General features: G+C 41.5%; 1 protein-coding gene across 1 annotated transcript in view; it reads left to right on the top strand.

The window, feature by feature from the left end:
- ASTN2 (astrotactin 2) overlaps positions 1 to 22,484 on the top strand; it is an 843,256-nt gene that overhangs the window by 375,860 nt on the left and 444,912 nt on the right. The window contains exons 8-10 of the mRNA XM_023531046.1: positions 20,606 to 20,690; positions 21,199 to 21,273; positions 22,046 to 22,183. Of these exons, the coding sequence (XP_023386814.1) occupies positions 20,606 to 20,690; positions 21,199 to 21,273; positions 22,046 to 22,183 (298 nt within the window). The remainder of the gene's footprint in view (positions 1 to 20,605; positions 20,691 to 21,198; positions 21,274 to 22,045; positions 22,184 to 22,484) is intronic.

Here is a 22,484-nt window from a genome sequence, read left to right as displayed (position 1 = left end):
TGTATTCTAGATGGAGATTTCAGGAGATACATCATGAAGAAGATGAAAGTTTAGCTGAGCCTTATATAATCAGTAGGGAGTATGAGTAGGAAGGGTGTTTTAGCAGAGAGAACTTCATGATTGAAAAGAAGAGGAAGGAAGTTTAAAATGATTTCAGAAACAAAGAGCAGCATAGTTGTGCTGTTACCTACAGAATGTGCTGCAAATGAGTTGAGGAAGAGAACTAGGGAAGTGGCAAGGATTGAAGTTGGAAAGATAAAGTGAAGAAGACTCATAGAAAGATAAGAATCTGAAGATCATGAGAATCACCAAGGGACTTACTAAGACTCCACAGGCCACTGAAACAGGGAAACTGCCCTTCACATCTGTCTGATCATTTAGGGGAGCATTCAAGCCCAAGGGAACAGCTGAGCCTCCCCTCTTTTGCTTTCTATCAGGAATTAGCATTTGTGAGAAGTCATGGGAATACTAAATCCCCAAGTCCTGCACATATTGAAACCTTAGATCTCTGAGGTGGCTTAGCCTCCCTTAAATAAGCCGCCTCTGTGGGCGGGGGATATAAGGCTAAAGAAAGTCATGGAGTCCAGGCATTGCTCAGCATGTCTTAAAGCTTTATTGAAAGTGTTCAATAAGAAGGATCATTTCTCACAACTGAGTGGGAAGAAGGAGGAAAGTGGGGGAAATGCCACTGTTGAAGAATACATAATTGTCATGATACATAGATGAACCTGGCCAGATTTTTCCGGCCCAGCTCATGTGTGTTTCTCCAAGGACTTTAACAATTAGTACCAAACACAATGCTGATTATGGAATTGAATTCATGGTGTGCTAGAGCCGGCTTGTATGGACTCGTGATAGTTGTTGTTATCATCTTTTTTTGAATGCTTTGTTCAGTTATGTCATGTAGATAGCTTGGAAATAGGCTGGGATGAGGGTATTTCTAATAACAACATTAGTACATATTACAAACCACGGCTTATTTTCTTGGAGAAGCCAGTCATTAAACACTTACTATCATAACAGTGGATGGGATGAGAATAAACCAATCAAGGACCAAGGCAAAGAAGTGCCTTAGTGAAGGCTTAATGAAGGCTTGAGAATGTTGACAGGGAGTGTCATTATGCTCCTTTCCAGAACAGACTACCATTACTCTTAATCTCTCTGAAGACAGAAAGTGAATATTCAAGAACTACTTGCTACAGTCCTTAAAATGTGGCACCAGACAGTTCAAATGATAAGGCTTTGTCTCTTAAGAATGTCTTTATGAGTAAATCTTACTATGAAACATTTATATTAAAGTTCTATACATGTGTGGTATCATGCTAAATTCTGTATACAAAATCTTTGACAATATGACTCGAACTGCATGACACAAATAACAGCAGAACACTAATCCATTTAGTCGCTAATCTATTTACCTGTTTATTCCAGCATTTAGTGAAACAGAATAGAACTGGAATATTCTTTGGAGTAAGACAAAACCAAGTTCAAATTGTTGCTTCTCTTTTTACTGGTTGTAAGGCTTTAGACAAGTCATTTAACGTATTTGAGGCTCATTATTTTTATGTATAAATTATGAGGTAATTCCTATTATGCAGGGTTGTTGTGAGAATGAAATAAAAAATATTTAAATGCACTTGTACCTAATATATAGCAGACATTCAAAACATAGTGTCTAATGTCATTTTTATAATCAGTTATTTAGTCATGTGTGTCTTCACTTAATTAATTCAATAAATATTTCAAATAATTTAATTTTGTATGAGACACCTCGAATCCAGCATTGCACAGCTGTGTTAGATTATGTAAGAAGAAAATTAGATACAGTCCCTGCCCTCTAGGACCCGACTACCTAATAGCAAAATTTACAGTAACCTTCATATCTGCTGACTTTTAGTCCTTGTGTGTCTTTTAAACTTGTGCAATGAAAAAAAGTCACAGACTCTCAATCCTAGTGTCAGCTTTGCCACAGATTGGCCATTTGACCTTGGGTGTGTCACATATTCCTTCTCTTCGACAAAGAATTAGAAGACACATACTTTTAATGCAAGAAAGGTCTGAGGGATCATCTAATCTGATTTAATGAGGAGACTGAGGGCCACCACGGCTAAGTAAGTTGCCCTGTGTCACTCAGCAAATTAGTGGCAAGATACAAATTACAACCCTGAATAATTTCTAAGATATTTTCCAGCTCAAAATTTGTGTTTCTGTGACCTTTTAAGCAATAATAACTTGGAGCATAAGTATGATTGAAACAATTTGTAAATGGCATTTAAAGCAGATTGAATTTTCTTTTCAAATTGATATGAACTTCAGTCATGTTCACCATCAAATTCAGTTTATTTTCATGTCTTCAGCAGCCACTTTCCATATGCAGTCAGAAGGAAATGAAAATACATTGTATAATTTTGTAGTACATATGTCTTATAGCATGCTAAATATTTCTAATATTCATAGATTGTTTCTAATTTGCTGAGCCCTGTATTATTAAAGTTTAAAGGGGCACAATAACTTTATGAAGTTATAAAGTTCAAGAATTCACAGAAATAGAAAACATTCCTGCCTTGAAGGAGATTGTAACATAAGAGATATCTAGGTAATGTAAGCAGATGTGTAGGGATTAAGTAGGGTAGTGCATAGATGAGATGTTCAGTTAAATAAGCAGGAGAGAGTCAACTTATGTCAGACCAGAGAGGGGAGATTTGTGTATGAGAACATAAATTTTATAAAACTTGGCTTTTGCTCATTTTGTTTGTTGCTGTATCTCAGGGATTGAAACAGTTCCTGCATCAATGCATTTTTTCTTGAATGCATGCATGCATGCATGCTTGCATACATGTATGAATGAATAAATGAATGAATGAACGAACTAATGAAATAAATAAATAAGGAACAAGTTTCAGTTGCTGAAATCTCAAGGCTTGGTCAGTGGGTTGAGCTCAATGTTCTGGTGTCAGCACTATGGAAGGCTCTTTGAGTTCTGGCAATGTCATTTAGGCTAAGTGTGTTTTTGCTAAAGACTTATCTGATACAGCCAATTCTCTTCTGAGAGTTACCTTCCCTCTTGAGCTGGGTACCACTAGTCTTTCTTGAACTCAGTTAAAGCAAGCTCTGTCTTTTATCTCTTCAGGATTGGTTTATGTCTAACTATACTACTACTCCAGTGGGCCTCAAGTGGGGAAATCAATTCTCCATGAAGTGAGTGATGCTAATCCTCAGAATCCATAATGCTTCCACCTCACCATTCCTTGGTCCTGAACTTTACTAAAACCTGAACTAAACAAAACTCACCTAAACTGTTGGTCAATTAATGAACCCTGTGCCTTATTATTCAGGCATGCAAGATAATGAAATCAAACTTTTCAAAATTATTTCCGACAAAAGCCATTTAAACAATAACAAACCAAGGTGTGTCTGCCTAAAATCCATGAAATGAATGTTAATTATAAAAGCCCGTTTATCTCATTGGATTGATCCAGTCTATACAGGTTCATTATCTACGTATAACAGATGGAGGTGTTAGAGCTTATAGTTAAGAGAATCATCATTGAGCTTTGGTGACATATCAAGAGGTGCATGAATGCTGGAATAATAATAACAGCATCTACAATTTACTATGCACTTATCATATATGAAGCATCATGCTGAGACTTTATATAATTTATTTGGTCTTCATAACAAAACTTCTAAATAGTTATTATTGCTCCAATTTCCATAAAATAAGTGATGTTTTAAAGTAGTTGACTGACATTTCCAAGGTCATATATTTACTATCACAACTGGGATTTGGACCCAGACTGAGTGACAAGCTTCTATTTTCAGGAGTCAGTGTGTGAGAGAGTTTGCTTAGCAAAGAGAGAGGCATGCTGGCATCCTCTCTTTGATAGGTATTTGCAGAGAATTCTCAGAGGCAAGTATGAATCTTTTGGACAAAGAATTTCCAGAATAAGTTGACTTAAAAAAAATAAAAAGACCCAATAGGATTGGGGACAAGGGAAAAATGCAGAACTGAGAGGTGGAACTGTGACAGCATTTATGAGTTGCAGGGAAACCATTTTATATCTGTTTGGGAGCTTTGCTATATTTGGTTTAAATGTGCTGTAAAATGTTATGTTGTAGAAGAGGGTTGAGGTCCTTTGAAAAAGGACAATCTGTGTCAAAGATGAGGTCATAAAACTTCAGAGAGCCCACAATAGCAGGCAGCATGACTGACTGCTCAGACATTGGGAAAGACAAGAAGGTTAGAATGGACTACAAAAGAGACTTTGGAAACTTTTCCTTACTGAGAACTTGCCAGTCCCACTGAAGGTTCACGGCAACCTTTGCTTCTGAACTTGAAAGAAAAAGATTGTGAGAGATCTGAAATCGCATATTGTACAGTTGCATATAAGAAGTGAACTTGACACGTCTCTGATGATTACCTCTGGGGTTTTGAACCAAAAATGAGGGAGGTTCTCAACTTCTAAGACTAGAATTTATCATCAAAAATGTAGTCTACTGGTATTGAAATTAGATTATATTTTTAATTCTCTTTAACAAGTGTGTTACAGGAATATAGGGGGACTTCCAAAATGGTGTACATCCTACAATTAAAGAAAAATCCATGAAACTTCTAAATATATTTGTAATACATTATTACCCATGAGTCATCAACAAAAAAAAAAAAGAATGGAAAAAGAAGGTGGTGATAAAAGTCTAGGTTGGAGGTGGGAGTATTATTAGGATACAAAATCTGTGTCACTAAGTGTCTCATACCTGTTAATAGTCACTTGTTTCCAGTAGCCAGTGTGGTAGGGTCTCTGCAGGTCCTGTACACTGCGCAAGCAACAGCTTGCTATTCACATACCCCGATTTCTTATAAGCCCCATTTTTCACTTTCTTCATTCCTCTTTATCCTTCAAGTTTCAGCTTAAACGTCACTTTCTCAAGAAGGTTTTTGCTGTCCTTCTAGACTGTTATCCTCACCCCATGCTTTATGCTCCACTAGTGCACTCTATTTTTCATTTATGGTAAATAATAATAATAACATATATAGTGCAAGCTATGTATCAGGGTCTCTTCTAAGCACTTCACATATATTATCTCATTTAATCCTCTCAATAACCCTGTGCAGTAGACAGATTTTAACTGAACCGAGACAAAACCAGATATGTATCCCGATATTTTATATACCGCTAAGAAAAAATGCTGCCAAATAATAACCATGGGATACTAATGATTACCAGACAGGTACTCATTTCAGCAACATTAAAATGTGGAAAATTGTGTCTTAGAATTAATGTAATGCCTTATTATCACCATTTGCAGTTGAGGAAATGAAATTACAAGGAATGAGTGGATTTTCCCAAAGTCGCAGACCTAGGAAATGGTGGAGTTTAGATTGGAATCCTAGAAGTCTGGCTTCTAGAGTTTAACCTCTTAACCTCTAGCCTATGCTATCAATACATAATTACAATCGAATGGACGAAAATCAGTGTCATCGTGGAGCCCACATTCTAGTAGGGGGATTGGGAAGAAGATGATGTATTATTTAAAAAAGAGGGAGGCAAGCAGAGGGGGCTGTGAATGTGGAGGAGATGAGTGGTTGCAAATTTAATTAGACTGTTTAAGGGAAGTGGGGGAACAAAGCATGATTTATGGATGACTGGAGAAAGCATAGTCCAGGCAGAGGGGACAGCCAACACAAACAGTCTGAGGGCCAGAGCCTATGGGGCCTTGTAGAACATCGTGAGAACATTGGCCTTCAGCCTGAACCCAATGGGAAGACACAAGAGCATCTAAGTTGAGGACTGATGTCATCAAACTTATATTTTAAGAGGATTTCTCCGGCCATTCTATTGAGAAAAATAGATGGGGATAGAGGCAAGAGCGATAGAAGGGAAGCCACTTAGAAGACTGACTGGCAAATCTAAGCCGGAACTCATGGTGGCCTGGGCCAGGGTGGTAGCCGTGGAGGTGGAAAGTAGTGGTTGGGATCCGGATATTGCATTTCATTCATTGCAGTTACTTAATGAGTGCTAATTACATTCCGGGCCTTGTGCCCTTTATTGGAGATGGTGAGCAAAAGAAGCTGCCCTCTCTGTCCCTTGGAGTTTTCTGTCTAATGAGTTGGTTTCATGCTTTGACATCAGAGATGAAGACATTCATTGCTGTGTCCTTTCTATGTGTAAGAGCTCCAGGAGTAGTTTTCACACTGTCTCTACAATAAGACCCAGGAAAAGATGACACTCTTAGTCTGCTCAGGTTGTCACAACAAAATATCGTAGCCTGGGTAGCTTGAAAAACAAAACTTATATCTCATAGTTTTGGAGGCTTGGAAGTTCAAGATCAAAATGCCACGGAATTGGTTCCTGGTGAGAGTTCTCTTCCTGGCTTGCAAACAGCCAATTTCTCAACTTCTCATTATGTCCTCATGTGGCACTTTCCTCGGCATGTGTGTGGAGGAGGGAGGGAGAGAGAGAGAGAGAGAGATTTTTCTCTGTTCCATTTCTTCTAAGACCACTAATCCCATCATGAGTCCCCACCCTCATGACCTCATATAACTCAGTCACCTCCCAAAGGCTCCTTCTCCAAATACCATAGCATTGGGGATTAGGTCTACAACACATGAAATTTGCAAGGGCACGAACATTCAGTCTATAACAGACACCAATGACCTAGGTAGGGAGAAGGGAACCAGTGAAACAAAAATGTGATGCAAGTGAGGGGGCTGAATAGAGGTTTGCAGAACACTATGCCAAGAAGGGCTGAGACTAAAGTGAGGTTAGTAAGGAGTCTCCAGCTCAAAGTCTAAGGATGCAGATTCCTGGGTGTCAGCCCCGCACTTGCACAACCCTGAGTTTCCCCTAAAACTTGAGGAGGAAATGGTATTAGTTCATCACAGTGGCCTCTCCAACACTTTTCCCGAGAAGCCTTTAAAGATTCTTCTGCAGGGGCAAGCTTGGGGTGGGGGTGGGGGTTCAAAGAACGCAGAAGTCCAGGGCCGAGAGGAACTGTGCAAACCACTTAGTCCAACCCCCTTCTTCTACAACTGACATGAGCGAGGTTCAGAGGTGGTCAGGGCCTTGCCCAGGTCACTCAGTAAGTCCATGGCATAGTGGAGGTCTTCCGACTACCATGCCGATGCTTTATTTCTCTGCCTCTTGAGAACATCTTAAGCAGTCAAAATATTTTATCCTTGAGATGTAGGCCCCCAGCTGCAACTTGAGCCAATGTCTTCAGGAACCTTTTACAACATGTGAAGGTAGTGTTTGCTTCTGGCAGAGCTTTTCCAGGCTTGCCTTGCAGGCTTATGATCAGATCTACTCATTTATGCAAATAAGTGCTTCTGTGAAGGTCATCTGGGACATGGCTAGTTCCTCATCAGCTTCATTAATGTCTTTCTTTCACAAACATTGAGCCCCCACTTTGAGTCAGTCACAAGAAAGGAAGCAGACAAGACACAGTCACTATGCTCCATTTGCTCAAAATCAAGCTGCCCTTTTGGTAAGCTCTGTTTTGTTTGTGCAAAGGCAGTCAGAGCAGAATGGAAAGAGTTGAGGCATTAAATTCAGGAGGATCTGAGTTGAAATCTTGGTTCTGCCTCTAACTATTGCTATGGTTTCAAGCAAACTGCTTAATTTTCCCCAACCCTCGATTTCCTGCCCTTTTTCATCAGAAAAACTTGCTAGGTTATTGTGACAATTATAATCAATACAAAGTACCTGCTACATTATATGGCAAACATATGTGTTCAACAAATGGGAATTATTGAATCAAGGGTGAAAAGAACTCCCAGTGTTGGCAATGCTTAACCCACAAAAGACTTAATCATTATGAATTGGAAGGCGTGATGACAGACTTCTGAGTAGAAAGGGCCTGAACAAAAAACCATGGAAAACACAGCACTTAGCAAGAGCCGTGGCCTTTTCTGGTTATTTGATACCATCTATAGGGAGACAGCCCATTACACCACACTGTCCTTTCTCTTCTCTGTTGATGGAAGGCTGCTTTCATTTCAACCTAGATGATAAAGGCCTCTGAATAGGAGGGTGTGTGTGTGTGTGTGTGCGTGTGCGCGTGCGTGTGCGTGCGGGTATTTCCATCCAGCCTCCTGGTTTCAGTATTACATGTCTCTTAATTAAAACTGCACTAGATGAGTTTCTACCAAACCACAGTGGGTGGGGGAAACATCTGAATTTTATGCTGACACACCAAGATTGTCTCTCGGACATCGAGGAGTTTAAGCTTCTCCACTCAAGTCAAAGTGATGTCAAGTGGTTTCTCCCTGGATGGTGCAATCTCTCAAATGACCAAAAATGGACATAAAAGTGAATCCTGACTCTTTAGTGAAGCCTGGTGCAGGCCACTTGGACATATACAGCTTAATTTTAATGGTTCCCAGTGATTCGCCATCATACACTAGTAAGTGTGGCATAAAAATGTTTTGTTAGAGACAGTGATGGGAACTTTGGCTGTTCTGCAATTGAATCATTACCAGGAAGTGGGAGTTACCTGGAGTGGGGGGTGGGCCCCATGGTGTATGTACGTGCTTATGGAGAGTAGAGCAAAGATGGGGGATGGATGGAAAGTGAAAGAGAAGAAGGGGAGAGAAGGGAAAGAGGAGAATGGGAGAAATCAAGAAAAAGAGGAAGAAATGAAAGGGGATGGAATGAACAGGAAGTGAATATATTATTTTTTCTAGGCACCTTCACGTACGTATTTTATCTAATGATCATATTAACCCTTGAAGTAGACAGACTGTCTTTTCTTTTGACCCCTTTTGTGGATGAGGAAATTAAGGTGGGTCTGGGGATTTAACTTGGGCTTCTGAATCAAACTTGTTTTTGTTTTTTGTTTTTTACTGAGAATGCTATAAAGGGAAGCAAAACATAGAGAAAGAAAGATAGTAAGATATATAGAGACACACACGGGGAAAGACAAAGACAGAGAAACAGAGACCAAGGAGAGAAACTGAGGCAGCTACAAAAACACAAAGATTAAGAAATAAAGAGAAACAGAGATCAGGGTGCAGGGAACCATAAAATAGAAGAGAGACACAGAGGAGAGAGGAGAAAAAGAATAGGAGTATGAATATAATCAGGAATGCGATTAGAAAAGTGAAAATTAGCTGGGTTCAGCTGAATGTACATATTATGTAAAATGGTATAATATTCCAGATGGAAGGAACCAGAAATGACAATTCTCCAGTTTCCCTGGAAGCTAGCTGTGACCATGACCATCTGCCTGTAGCTGAGGCTGAGGTCATTCTGAAGAAGGGACCCTCTAAGACAGAGTACAAAAGTCACATGCTGTCCACAGGTTCTCTTTGTTTCCCCTCTATTCCTGACTGGATAGAGGCAAAGCTCCCATCCTGTGGCTGTCTGGACTCCCTTGCCAGATAGCATGGATTGGATGGCATGGGCAGGTCAAATACCTGGGGCCCATTGTACTCAGTGCACATCTGGAAATGCGTTACTCTTTTTGCTTTAATTTTATAAGTGAAATTTGATTTTAAACTCACAAAGATAGCTGATGCTTGAAAAAAACCATCAGTGCATCTCTTTTGTAAAAAAACTCCTTTGCAAAATGAATAATTACCCTCTGCTTAATTTATTTTGCATTTTTCACTTTGCTTTTTCAGGTTTTGTTCAAGCAGAGAACAACTGCATTATTAATCATCATGTGGTCTGAATAGAATAAGTATATATTTTATCCTTACTGCATCCTTATGAATGGGAGAGCACAGGGCTTAGGTGAAAAGAATGAGCCTCAGAGATGAAGGGGCTTGAGCAAGGCCACTGGATCAGCTGGTGGGGAAACAGCTGCAGGGTCCTGTGGCATTGACAGTCACATGGCCTTGTCTGACCTGCACCCCTGTCACTCCGATAGAGATGTGGTAGGTGGCCAGGTAGAGCTACCAAGGTGGGACATTTTTAGTGAGACAAAGGGTCATGCTGAACTCTTATAATTTACCTGGTATAGTGTGAGGAGCTGCCTCCAAAGCAGACCTGGGTTCGCATCCTGACCCTGTTGCTTTCTTCCTGAGTGTACTGGGGGCCAGTCACTTAGGGGGCTTCAGTTTTCTCACCTGTAACATCAGAACCACATTAGCACCTGCTTCAGAGTGGTTGAGTGGATTGAAGGTGAAAAAGTGGATCAAATACATCATGCTTAACAAGATCCATAAATGTCTTTTAGCCTTTTCCTCTTCCCAGATTATAATTGAGGGGTCCAGGATAAGAGCTACCGTTGAGAACGGACATTAAGACAACCAGCTCCCTAATAATAATCATAGCAGTAGTAGATTATGCTTATGAAGCCCAAAGTTGGAATAGAACATTCTTGATGTTGTTTAGTGAGAGGGTCAGGGCTGATTAACCTCATTGTAGAATTAAGGAAACTGAGTCTTGGCCAGATATAGGAAATTGTACAAAGTCACAGAACCATTGGGTAACAGATGCAGAATACAAACCCTGTTCTGACTCTAGTGCCTGCCTTCTCTGCTTTAAACTGCCTTTCTATGAACAATGCTTGGACTCAGCATTTAGGAAGGACTGTTTTTGTAGTGGGGCTTTGGGGAGAAGGGTTCTTAGGGGCTATTTCCCTATACCTGTAACCTAGGGCAGGATTCCTTAGTGCCAGTTAAGCCCTCTGGCTCTGCTGATCCATCTGAACCGGTGTGTCCTGCTGATTCAGTAAAACAAAAGGTCTCACAATTTCCCGTTTGTGCTGTGAACTACCTTTGCACCTGTCCTTCCCTCTTTCTGGAAAACTCTTACTTCCCCTGGAAAGAGAGGCAGTACAGCCTGGATTCCAGTCTTGGCTCTGGCACTCTTAGCATTTTGACCTTAGACAAAGCAAGTTACGTAAGCCCTCTGGGCCTGAGTCTCCTCATCTGTAAGATAAGGTTGAAAATAGAACCTGTTTCATAGGCTCGTCATTAAGGGTCACATGAGTTAATATAAATAAAGAACTTCCAACAGTGCTTGGCAGTTAGGAATCCCTGCGTCTCCTCATTCTTATTGCCCTTGTTTGTCACCAATGTGTCCCGGCCTTGGGGCAGAGTTTGACACTCTTTCTTCTGGATCCCATGGCACTTTCTGCACACACTGCCTCTCCAGCATGAACCACACCTTGCCATAGTGACGTACTTTCATCTCAGTCCTCGTACTCCCGTGTCACCTGCTTGAAGGCAGAGAATGGGATGGACCCACCTGTGCCAGCACAGAGGAATGGTATAGAGAATGAAAAATACTCTGAAGAAGTAAGACATGAACCAAAGAGGAGGCAAGAACCATGTAGGGAGGAAAAAGGGAGGGACTAACAAAGCAGGAAACCTGGGCAAAGGCAGCAAATTAGAGATGAAGTAATAGCCTGTGGGAGCCTGGACAGCAGCAATGACAATGACAGAAGTGCTGGCAGTAACAGTAATCATCACCATCATCGTCGTCGTCATCATCATCATCATCATCACACTTCCACTTACTGAATGCCGCTCACGTGGCTGGTGATGTGGTAATTATTTGTAATATATCTCTAATCCTTGTGACAGTTTTTAAAATTGAACTTAAGATGTCCATTTTCTGATGAGGAAACTGAGGCCCAGAGAAGTGCAATGATTTATCCGGTAATAGAGAATTCAGCCTCCGATCGTTTTGATTCCCAGGCCGATGCTATTTCCCCTTTACCAGGATGTGCCTCATAGCCCCCTGACCCCTTCTATGTTCACCTAAGAATCTTGGATAATGGGGGCTTTGGCGTGAAGTCTGAGGAGTGGTATGGAGAGGGCGACCCCTCTCACAGTGGGCCCAGCTCTGTGTCTTTGTGTCATGAACCCCAGGTTGGTCTACTGGAATCAGATCCTTTCTGGTTGTCAGAGAAGTCTGCATCTGTATCCATTGCAGGCTGTTAGTGAGATTTCTTTAGCCCTCTCCAACCTCAATCAGCCATAATTTTGAGGGAGTGTCCTACCCACATGCTTTTCTCCCCAACACTAATTTGTAGATAATTGTATGAGTGCTGCACTCAAGGATGGAGGAGGCTAGGAAGGGAGGGAATGGAGCCAGTGAAAAGGGGTCAGCCTGGCTGAGACCCTCGAGTGGGGGCCCTGGTGTAGCCTGGCTAGCGGCCTCTCAGAGCACGGGCCACCCAACAAGGCTGCCTGCATGAGCTGGGCCAATGCCAATTAGTTTCCATGTATCCTCAATTAAGGACTCTGATCCCCATCAGACCTGATCGCCAGTCTGTGCTACCAGAACCATTTGACTGCATTTTTTTCCTTCTTGCTCTTAGAAGCATGATGATAAATGACAACGAGGGGCCAGCAGCTGAAATGCTGGCGTCCAAGTTTTCTCAAATGCTTTGGGAAGAACAAGGCTGAAACATCTCATTCCAGCAGCATGAGAAAAAAAAAAAAAAAGACCTCAGAGACGCCCACAAGAGATTGCTAAGATGTCGTCAAGACTAACCTCCGCCCTGTGTAGACAGAGAAACTGAGTCCCAGGGAGGGAGGGGACCTGTCCCAGGTCACAAAGCACATTTGACTGCATAGACCTCTAAGAAGGCGTCCTCACTTCCTCAGTGTCTTAATTATATCGACCTGTTACTTTGCTCCAGCCAGGTGTCTCCGCCTCCCATGTCTCTATTCTCCAAACTTCTAGCCATCCTCACACACCCGTTGCCCCCAGTCCCTCAGGACATGCTGACTTCAAGAGACAACACCAGAGCACGTTAAAAGAAGAATCAAGGACTGAATTTGAACAAGGTTTGGGAGGACATTTGGGGATCTCTGAGTCCTAGCTACTCCTTACACAGCTGGTAAGACTGAGGCCAAGAAAAGTAAAGTGATTTGCCCAAGGTTACAGAGGGGTCAGCATTATACAATGTATTCCATGATGGATAGTGCTTACATTTGAAACTGCCTAGATGATCTCACCCCATCACTAAATAATCATTGAGCCACTTAATGTGCCCCGCTCGCCTCTTAACTCCCTCTCCACCCATGATCTCTCCTCTGTTGAACCTGTCTCTGTTCAATTCTCAGGCCCTGCTTTTCTCAGGGCAGACCTGCTTCAGCAGGTCCTGCTCTGCAGGTGGGTCTCATATGGCTCTTCTGATGAATAAACCCAGAGGAAGTTAGAGTGTGAAAGGTCCAGGGAGGGAGAGTAATTTGTAAGTTAGAGAAGATCAGCTGAGGCCTTAATGGAGGGCTTTGAATGTTAGGCTAGGAGGTGTGAGCTCCACCCCGAAAGCAACTAAAAGCTGCTGAGAGTTTTTGGGAGGAGCTGATGGTACAGCTGATCTTTGAAAAGATAACTGGCTACCAATCAGTTTCGATGGGGGACACTGAAAGCAGGTCACCAGGGGCAAGACTTTTTTTAATAGTGCACATGGACCATGTTGAGGTCCTTCACCAGGGCAGGGGCAGTGAGTGGGGAGAGGTGGCAGGGGATGGGTCTGAGTGACAACAAAGAGATAAATCATGGGGATTCAGGTACCATTTGGATGTTGATGGTAAAATAAAATAAAGTCTAGTCAGAGATTTTTCTAAGATTTCTAGTTTGAGGTGAATCAGCAGCTTTTGCTACACTATTGCTGCATAACCAACAACCATGCCACTTTATTGCCAGCATGATAAGCACTTTTTCCCCTTTGTTACACATCTGGGTAGACTGATCTAACCAGAACTCAGCTGCCCTTGGCTCCAAGCTCAGGTTGTGTCCAGCTCTGCTCTACATATCACTTCCCCTTCTTGGACAAGCCACCACTTGGAGCATGGTCTGCTCATAGCGAGAGATGAGAATGCAAGAGAGCAAGCCCAGCCTCACAGCACATTTCAAACCTTAGTTCACACCCCATCTGCTACATCCCATTAGCCAAGCCACTTATATGCCAAGGCTGAAGACAAAGGATAGGGAAGAAATTTCTGTCTTTCTGCGATTGGCCATGACAAGGTTTTGTATGCATAATGCTGCTATAGAGAAATGAGGATTTGATACCAGTTTTCCTTCAACACCCCTGATTGCCCATTCCTGTGTCCCTTTCCACACTTCCATGAGCCATTTCTCTCAGAGATGCATCACATAACTGGGGAAGGAAGAATCAGAAAGATGCTGGGCTGGGATGTTCACTCTTCCATTCACAGTCTTGAACAGCTTATGCAACCTCTCCAAGCCTCGACTTCATGTTATTTAAAATGGAGCCAATAAATCTTCCTTCCAGTGTTGTCACGAATACCAGAAATTATGTGGGTAAGTTTAGCGCACCCTAGATACTCAAATAGCAGTACCCGTGATGTTACCCCTGCTCCTGACCCCTGCTAGCAGGAAATCAATCCAGGACCCTTTGTTTCATAGGTATTATGAATTCATTACAGTCTTCACATAAAGTATTTACATTTGAACAGGAGACATTTAGAAGAGTGATTCTTAACCTTTAGTTACAGTGAAATTTTAGAAACCAACAGGATGCTAATTTTACTGTGAGTTGATTGGAATTTCCTTTCTTCTCTAATCCTTGTTGTCTAGCATGTGATAATTGTCGAATTAAAGGCAGCTCTCTTTGCTCTTGCCCTTGGGGTTATGTTTATTGGTTTGGTGTTTGTAACTGTGTGAAAGAACATAAGTTTTGAAGACCTGACTTTATGACCTCGCGCAAGTGACCAGCCAAGTCTGAGCTTCAGTTTTCTTATTTTACACTGTGGACACTAGTATCTTCCTCCTCATACTAGTCATGGGTGTGACCTGCGAGATGACATATGATGACTTATTTCAAGTGTCTTCCATTACTCCTAGCTCAAAGCAGGCCCCCAGTAATGTTATATCCAGCCCATGTCTCCCTCATCACATATGTGGCCTTGAGCTGGGCTGCAGTGACTCAGAAGTGAAGAGGCTCAATGTGGCCCACTCGGAGTCAGAAAAGAGAAGGATGCCATGCACACTTACTACTCTAAGGGCCTGGGGAGATGTATTTCCAAGCCATAGTGATAAGAAGAATAAATAGAGCAGCCAGTGTCCCTGGCCTGTGATGATAAGTGGTGACTGAGTTGGAAGAAAGTGCAAATGGAATCATAAGAGGATGACGGGGTGGGAGGAGGGGAGTCAGACAGCAGGGAGAGCTTGGGAAAAAGGCTTTGCACTTATCTAGCACTCTGACGGGCAGGCATGAGCTCCTCTGAGCTGTGGGAGGCGGAGGAGGCAGCACTCTCTGGCCCGTGCCCTCATCAGTCTGTGCCTACGTCTTTCAGTAGGAGGAGCCATAGACAAAGGCGGCAGGTACTACTGGTTCTGGGAACACAGAGGCAGCCTTGGAGATTACCTCATTCAAGCTACCCAAAATTTGCAGATAAACTGAGTCCCCATGGCTTTGCAAAGGGCATACATTGAAATCAAGGCCATCCTTCATCTAGAGAGCACTTGCCCATTTTAAAAGAAGACGATCAATTGTCCCCTCCTATCCAGGGACAATAATAACAGAAACTCAAACATCTATGATGTGTTTAGCAAGAAGAAATCTACCAAAGATTGCACTGAAGACTTTTCAAATACATCACTGATTTTTTCCAGAAAATAAGTGATGGCACTCATTACAGATGAGGAAACAAACTCAGAAAGGTAAAATGACTTGATCGAGTTCATGCAAATACGAAATGGCAGATCCAGGATTTAAATCCAAAACAAGATGATTCCAGGGCCCAGCTCTGTACCATTTCATCAGCCTGCCAGCCTTACATGATTAACATGAAGGCACTGTCCATTTTGAAGTGGTCTAGGAGAACACTGTACAAGATAATCTCAGTTTGTTCATAATTGAGGGATTCTGTGTTTTTATAGAATTTATGGAGTGAAAATGCATGTAACAAAAAATGAGAATTCAATGAGTGGAACCTTGGAGACATAAAAGAGTAAATATTTTAAAACCACAGCAACTCATCTATAGCTGATAATACAGAGTTCTAGTAATTAGCACGATGAAAATCTACTTAACTGAATCTCCTTATGGGAACCACTTTAATGAAGTGATTAAACTCTTTTTTTAAGGTCTGCATGATCAATCACATAAAAATGTATGTTTTTACTCTGTTAAGAATATTTTGAATTCATTAAATTTTTTAAAAATAATTCCTATTTATAAATGCAATACATTCTCATTGTAGGAAACTCAGAAATATCAGAAGAGTACAAAGGAAAAAAGAGCCCCTATAAAATGTTGCCGGGTATCATGTTGAAGTTTTGAGACCACCAAGGAAATAGAAAGGAAGTCATGGCCAAGAGCCCTGGGTTCTAGTCCTGACTGGCCCAGAGGCAAGTCCAGTGATTTGTCCAAATGTCTTCCCTCCATAAGCATATTATGTTTCCTCTTCTGAAAAATAAAGCTGGGAAGATTTAAACTAGATGATCTTTCGGAGCTTTTTCTGCTCTGATGTGAAGTAGAATTCTATTTTAGACATTTCAGCAGCACTCATGTTTACACTTTCCATTTCTTTGGCAAATACCTGTCATGGATCTAAGAGTTTCTTTCGGTCTTCAGGAAAACCATCGTTATTCTAAATGAACTCAGCCTGAATTCAGTATATTTATGTATTCACTAATTCATCCATCCATTCATTCATTCATTTAACAAATGAGTTGCTTATCCTTCATCAGGCACTACACTAATTACGAAGATATGGAGATGATTCAGAAAAGCTTTCTGCAATCAAAAATCTCTAGGGTTAGTAGGGAAAACAGGCGAATAAAAAAAAAAATGTTTCTCTATCCATCAGCATAGGCATTACTATGTGAAATGTACCCCCCTCACTTATTTATGTACCAGGCGGTGCAGCAGGTGCTGGATGCAGTGGTGAGTGAGAGGGGTGCAATCCCTTCCTCAAGGACCTTCTGTAGTGACAGGAGAAAAGGAGCATGAACATTGACAGTGTGTGAAAACCTTGTAAACCTGTGTCCCTGGAGCTGTTCTTTGACAACCTGGCTGCCCTGGGTAGAGGCAGGATTGAGGAAAGGACCCACTCAAGGAAGGGTTTAATCTTCACCTCTGGCTGTCAGAGGCTTGCATCTTGCAAGAAGAAAATGCTTGGTTGCAAATAGTAGACAGTTGGCTGAGCCAGCAAAATGGGAAACAGAAGTCAATAAAGCTGATAGCCATGGCATTGATGGAAATCTTGCTGGAGACACCTGGCCCAATTGCTAAGAGAGATCATAGCTAAGGTTAAAACAAAATGTGTCCAGAAAGCAGAGGTTAGGCATTTGGAAAAGCAATGCAAACAACTGACACTTGTTAGTATTCAGAGCTAATGAACATCCACTCCAACGGGGAGATGGGGAAACTGAGGCCCAGCAAGGAACAAATTACTTATCTAATGTCCCTAGAGTTAATATGTCAGCGTTTATCAGAACTCAGTGGCCATCTTGGAATGAAAGGGAAAGAGGAGGAACTATTAAGCATCTGCTCATGGTCTACCTGGCCCATGAACTTTTATCCTTCATTAATTCAATTTACTTTTACATCAGCTCTGTGAAATTGACATTACTATCATCCCTATTCTATAAATAAGAAAACTGAGACCAGAAAGGTAAGGTAAATTCCCCAAGACCACAGCTAGGGAGAGAGAAACCCAGGTCTGTCTGCTGCCTGCACTCATGCATTTTTCCCTATGCCTCACTTCCTGTTCTCCAGGCAGCCTTATGGGGAACCTCCGGGGTGGATGCCTCTCATTTGCAGAATACATATTTGTTGTATAATGAGCATCAGTAATTAATGATCCATTCCAAAGCAGGGGAAACTTGCCTAGTAAGCACACGAGAAAGACAGAGAAAAATAGAGCAGTACCTTTTTCCTGTGTAGATTTTTCATTCCACTAATATTCCTAAAAGGAGAGAAAATGGCCTGAGCCCTGCAGAGCTGATAGGAGACAAGTGCCTCAGTCACTGTCCTTTCCATAAGGAAAAAAAGGCACCCCTTTCCCACCACCCCTCCTTGCCCACCCCAAGCTGACTTCCTGTCCCTTTGCCAGAAGTAACCATTTTACCTCTCCCGTTATGAATCATGAGGACTGTGGCTTGTGACAGATCATAAATCAGTCCTGGGAGTCTTGAGGACAAATCCCAGCACTTTTAATCTTTAATATTAGATGTGTTTAAAGTGGTGAATATTTCATGAAGGGACTGTTGCATTTTAACACATCATTAGTGACTCCTCCCCCTCTTGCTTTGGTAAATTATTCACATCCAGATCTCAAGGATTTCAGCCCTCTCCCTCCATTTATCTTTCCTCCAGTAACAATCAATTCATTAGGTCTCACATACAGCACACACATTCAGTGGAAGACCCCGAGCATATTGCTGGAGAGGGGAATCAGAGAACATTCCTGCTTGCAAGCAGCCCCCTCCTAATTTGCTAGGTATCCAGAGAAAGGGAAAGGTAGATCTAGCTCTCTCCACGTCTCTCCTTTTCTCTTTAAATAATCTTATTCTGAATATTTTGAATACTACCTCCCACCCATTCTTCACCCTACATTTATTAAGCCCAGGTTGATAGCCAGAAGTAAAAAAAAAAAAAGTAGGCAGAATCGTAATATATAAAACAAGTGGAGTGTTTTGTTTTTTGTTTTTAACACAGAATGTTTTGCATAAGTCCCAATGCACACATTTAGAGTGAGTCAATGAAAACAATGAGGTTATTTGATGAATGTAAACATTTTGAAGTCAGGGGTTATAGGTGATAGTTTTACGACCTGTGTTACCCTAGGATCATAGTCACTGCTATGTCTTGGTTGAGTTGCACAAGGTGTAGAAAATCCTGATTCATAAGACCTGTAGCTGTAAATAGCATGTGCTCGTTGACACCTCGATTCATAATCTCAGGAGCCTCCTCAATGAAACAAAGATGACAGGAGAGTTTTTTTTTTTTTTTTAATGAGGCCTGCGTAAAATAAGTTTATCAGGCAAGTAGAGTTAATGTGAAGATGTTTTCCAGTGTCCTAAATTGTAGCATGTAACAGCTGAGTGATTAGCTTTTATTTTTTACTATTAAAGAGATTTAAAAATAATTTTTTAAAGAAAATTAAGATCTGAAATTTGCCCATTCCCTAAATCTCCCCCATTGAACTATATACATTTCCATGAGACATGATTTGAAAACACTCAGATCAGACCAAACAGAATGACTGTAGGATTGAAGAATTGCAGGTTCATCTGAGGGTATGCATGATTGTGAACACCAGGAGATGAAAAAGAAGTCAAACTGACAGCCATAGTCTGGAAATTTATCAGAGCCATAACATAATTATTCATTCAACTCACAGTGTTGAACATCTACTCTGTTCTTGGCAGCGAGCTAAGCCAAGGCAGTTCCTACCAGCATTTTCCAAGATGTGTGCCACAGAATACTAATCCTGTGACTCGCTCCATCAGCAAGCTTCCCAAGGTGAAATAAGTTGAGGGGAAACTATATGTATCACCCTTATGCAAAATCACACTCTATTGGCTCTAAGAAATGGTACAAGTGTTTCCCAAACATTTTTTTAGAGAATCTATTTTTGGCAAAGCATCTGTGAACATTCTGCAAATATACCTTAAGAAAAACTAATAAGTAATTGGCTCAAAAAACATTCCCTAACCTTAAAGAGTGTTACAATGGAACAGGACTAGTAAATAGCAAGGAGAGTAGGACAGAGAGCTTCTGAAAACCCTTGCAGAATTCTAAACTCAGTAGATACTAGAAAATAAGACATGTGCTGTCCACCTTAAATGAACTTTACCAATGGGACAGTACATTCAAAGCAGTGTGAGATGCTAGCAGACACTTGTGCAACCAGGCATAAGACATAGCGAAAAAAAAAAAAAAATGATGCATGGATACATGGATGGATGGATGGATAGATGGATGGATGGATGGATGGATGGATGGATGGATGGATGGATGGATGGATGGATGGATGGAGGGATGGATGGATGGATGGATGGAGGGATGGATGGATGGATAGGTGGATGGATGGATGGATTGGTAGATGGGTAAAGGAAAAGGAATGAGAGGGAAAAGAAGGGGAAGGGAGAGAAGAAGAGAAAAACCAATTAAAACAAGCAACAAAAATAAAACAAAATCTGGAGATGATAAATGAAAATAATATTTCCAAAAGAAGAAATCAAAGATATTTAAAGGAGGTGGCATTTGATTTGGGCATTATGAACGCGTGTGGATTTTTTATTCAGGCAGAGGAAATTCAACTTTTTGTTTATGCTTTTAGTGCAAATGTACTTTACCATAATTTAAATATTTGATAATAAGACCTTCATTTGTAGGCATCAGGTCACGTCCTGTTCCTTTCATTAAGTTGTGAGCTTTTTCAGCATCTGAGTTGTACCTTGATCTCTGTATCTCAGTGCCAAGAAGAGAGCCTGGCAGGAAGTTGTGGTCAGGAATTATTGAATAAGTAAGTAGGTGAATGAAAAAAAATGAGTAAACTATTAATCACAGTGATACATATACCAGAACACCTGTTTTTCGTGGGGCTTTTCTAAAACTAGGCAGCTCACTTATTTTCTAGGGGAAAAAAAAAGAAACCAGGAAAGAAGATTTATTTGGGCAGGCAGTATTTCACAAGCTTGTTTTCTCTTTTTGCTTACAGGAGAGTGCAGCTGTCATGAAGGCTATGCCCCAGACCCGGTTCACAGACACCTGTGTGTGCGCAGTGACTGGGGACAGAGTGAAGGGTGAGTGGCAAAGGACATCGGGGCAGAGACAGTGAAGGACCATTGCCTCCTCCTCTGTTCTGTTACTAAAGGCCCAACACTGTTGCACAAAGAGGAGTCTTTCTCTGCAACAGTTGTATTTCGACAAAACTCAATAGAAAGTGACTCCTGTTTCCCACTGAATCACATTTTAGTATTAATGTACATGAATCTTCTAGAGCACACATGCTGAAGTTGAACTCATCCCCCCAAACCATAAGTAATCAAAAATACTTCCTTAAGTGGACTGATAAAGAGAATCAGAATCTTGTATATAACTCCAGCATAGACAAAGTGGACTTTAAAAGGCTGGGTCTTTCTATAAATTAGAGACATTCTTTTATAATATACTCTTACCCAAAAATTCCTTCTGCAAAATTTAGTCGTGTGCAAATCTATTCTTAAGCAATGTACACATATGAATCTACCTGCTTCTGACTAATATTATCTCCTATCCCCTCTTCTTTCCCTCCCTCTATTCTTCCCACAGACCTTGGCCTTACACAACACTCGAGAGGGGCTATGATTTGGTGACAGGGGAGCAAGCCCCTGAAAAGATTCTCAGGTGAGTTGACAGTCCTGTTGGGGTATGATGGATGCTGGGGAGTGGAGAAGGGTCTGATAGGGAGGCATAGTCATGCTTCGATCAAACCCGTGCTCTTCTGGGCTGTAGTGAGGACAGAGGAACTCTCGTTGGCAAAGATGCACCATAATGGCCCAGGTTACTATGGGATTCTAATTCCCATCTGTCTGGCATCTAGACTTACAGACTCAGGTACTTGAACTGGAAGAGACATACTGATTATCTAGTCCAGTGGTTTAAAAATAGTCTATAGCCATAGAACCTGTTCCTCCAACCTCCTTGAAATCTTATGTGAAACTTCAATACTTAAGCAGATAAGCAAATTAAGTGGCAGAACTGAGAATCGGATTTTGGTTCAAACTAATTCAGAGTTCATGCTCTTAATTTTCGTGCAGACTACCCCTGGTGACTTAGCAGTCACTTATGGAATGCTACTGGATCTCAGGACTGCTTCGGAAGGCACAGCTGAAATAGTTCCTGTCCTCACAGAGCCCACTATTTTTGGGAAGTCAGGGAAAGAAAAAAAGAAAACTAGCAACAAAAGTGACACATGGGCTGTATGATTAATACATTTATGAAATGACCATCCAAGTCTGTGCAAAGTTGGCCAAAATTGTGCCTTGGAGAATGCAGGGGACTTAGTTGGGTGGGCGAGTGAGAAATGGTCTTGGAAGGGAGGGGAGGTGGAGCCCCTTTTTTTCTCTTTTCACTCTGCTTCCCGGGGAGTTCCCCAATGGAAACTCTTACATTGCAGGTCTACTTTCAGCTTGGGCCAAGGACTCTGGCTTCCTGTCAGCAAAAGCTTCGTGGTTCCTCCTGTGGAGCTGTCCATCAACCCACTGGCCAGCTGCAAGACTGACGTGCTCGTCACTGAAGACCCTGCAGATGTCAGGTAGGGAAGTCATCTCCAGTATCCTGTAGCAAAGACTTCTTAGAGCACTGGGGGCCCATCTCTTTCAGGATCACAGGAAATTCTGTGATGAAATGCTTTTCATGTTGCTGAAGTAGGCAGCTGCCTCACAGATGATGTACAGAACACTGTTAAATATGCAATGCTTCATCCTCCTAAAAGTGCCCTCTGTTGGTGGGCCTCAATGCCTTGTATTTCAACATCATTACTCTCATTTGGGGCTTATATAAAATATGAACAGAGGCTAACACATTACCTGGTCCATCATGGGATCATTAATAGT

The sequence above is a fragment of the Pteropus vampyrus genome, unplaced genomic scaffold (genome assembly GCF_000151845.1).
Source record: "Pteropus vampyrus isolate Shadow unplaced genomic scaffold, Pvam_2.0 Scaffold61, whole genome shotgun sequence".
NCBI classification, from domain to species: domain Eukaryota; kingdom Metazoa; phylum Chordata; class Mammalia; order Chiroptera; family Pteropodidae; genus Pteropus; species Pteropus vampyrus.
The sequence above is the reverse complement of the archived record's forward strand: the minus strand, read 5'-3'. Positions and strand labels throughout refer to the sequence as shown.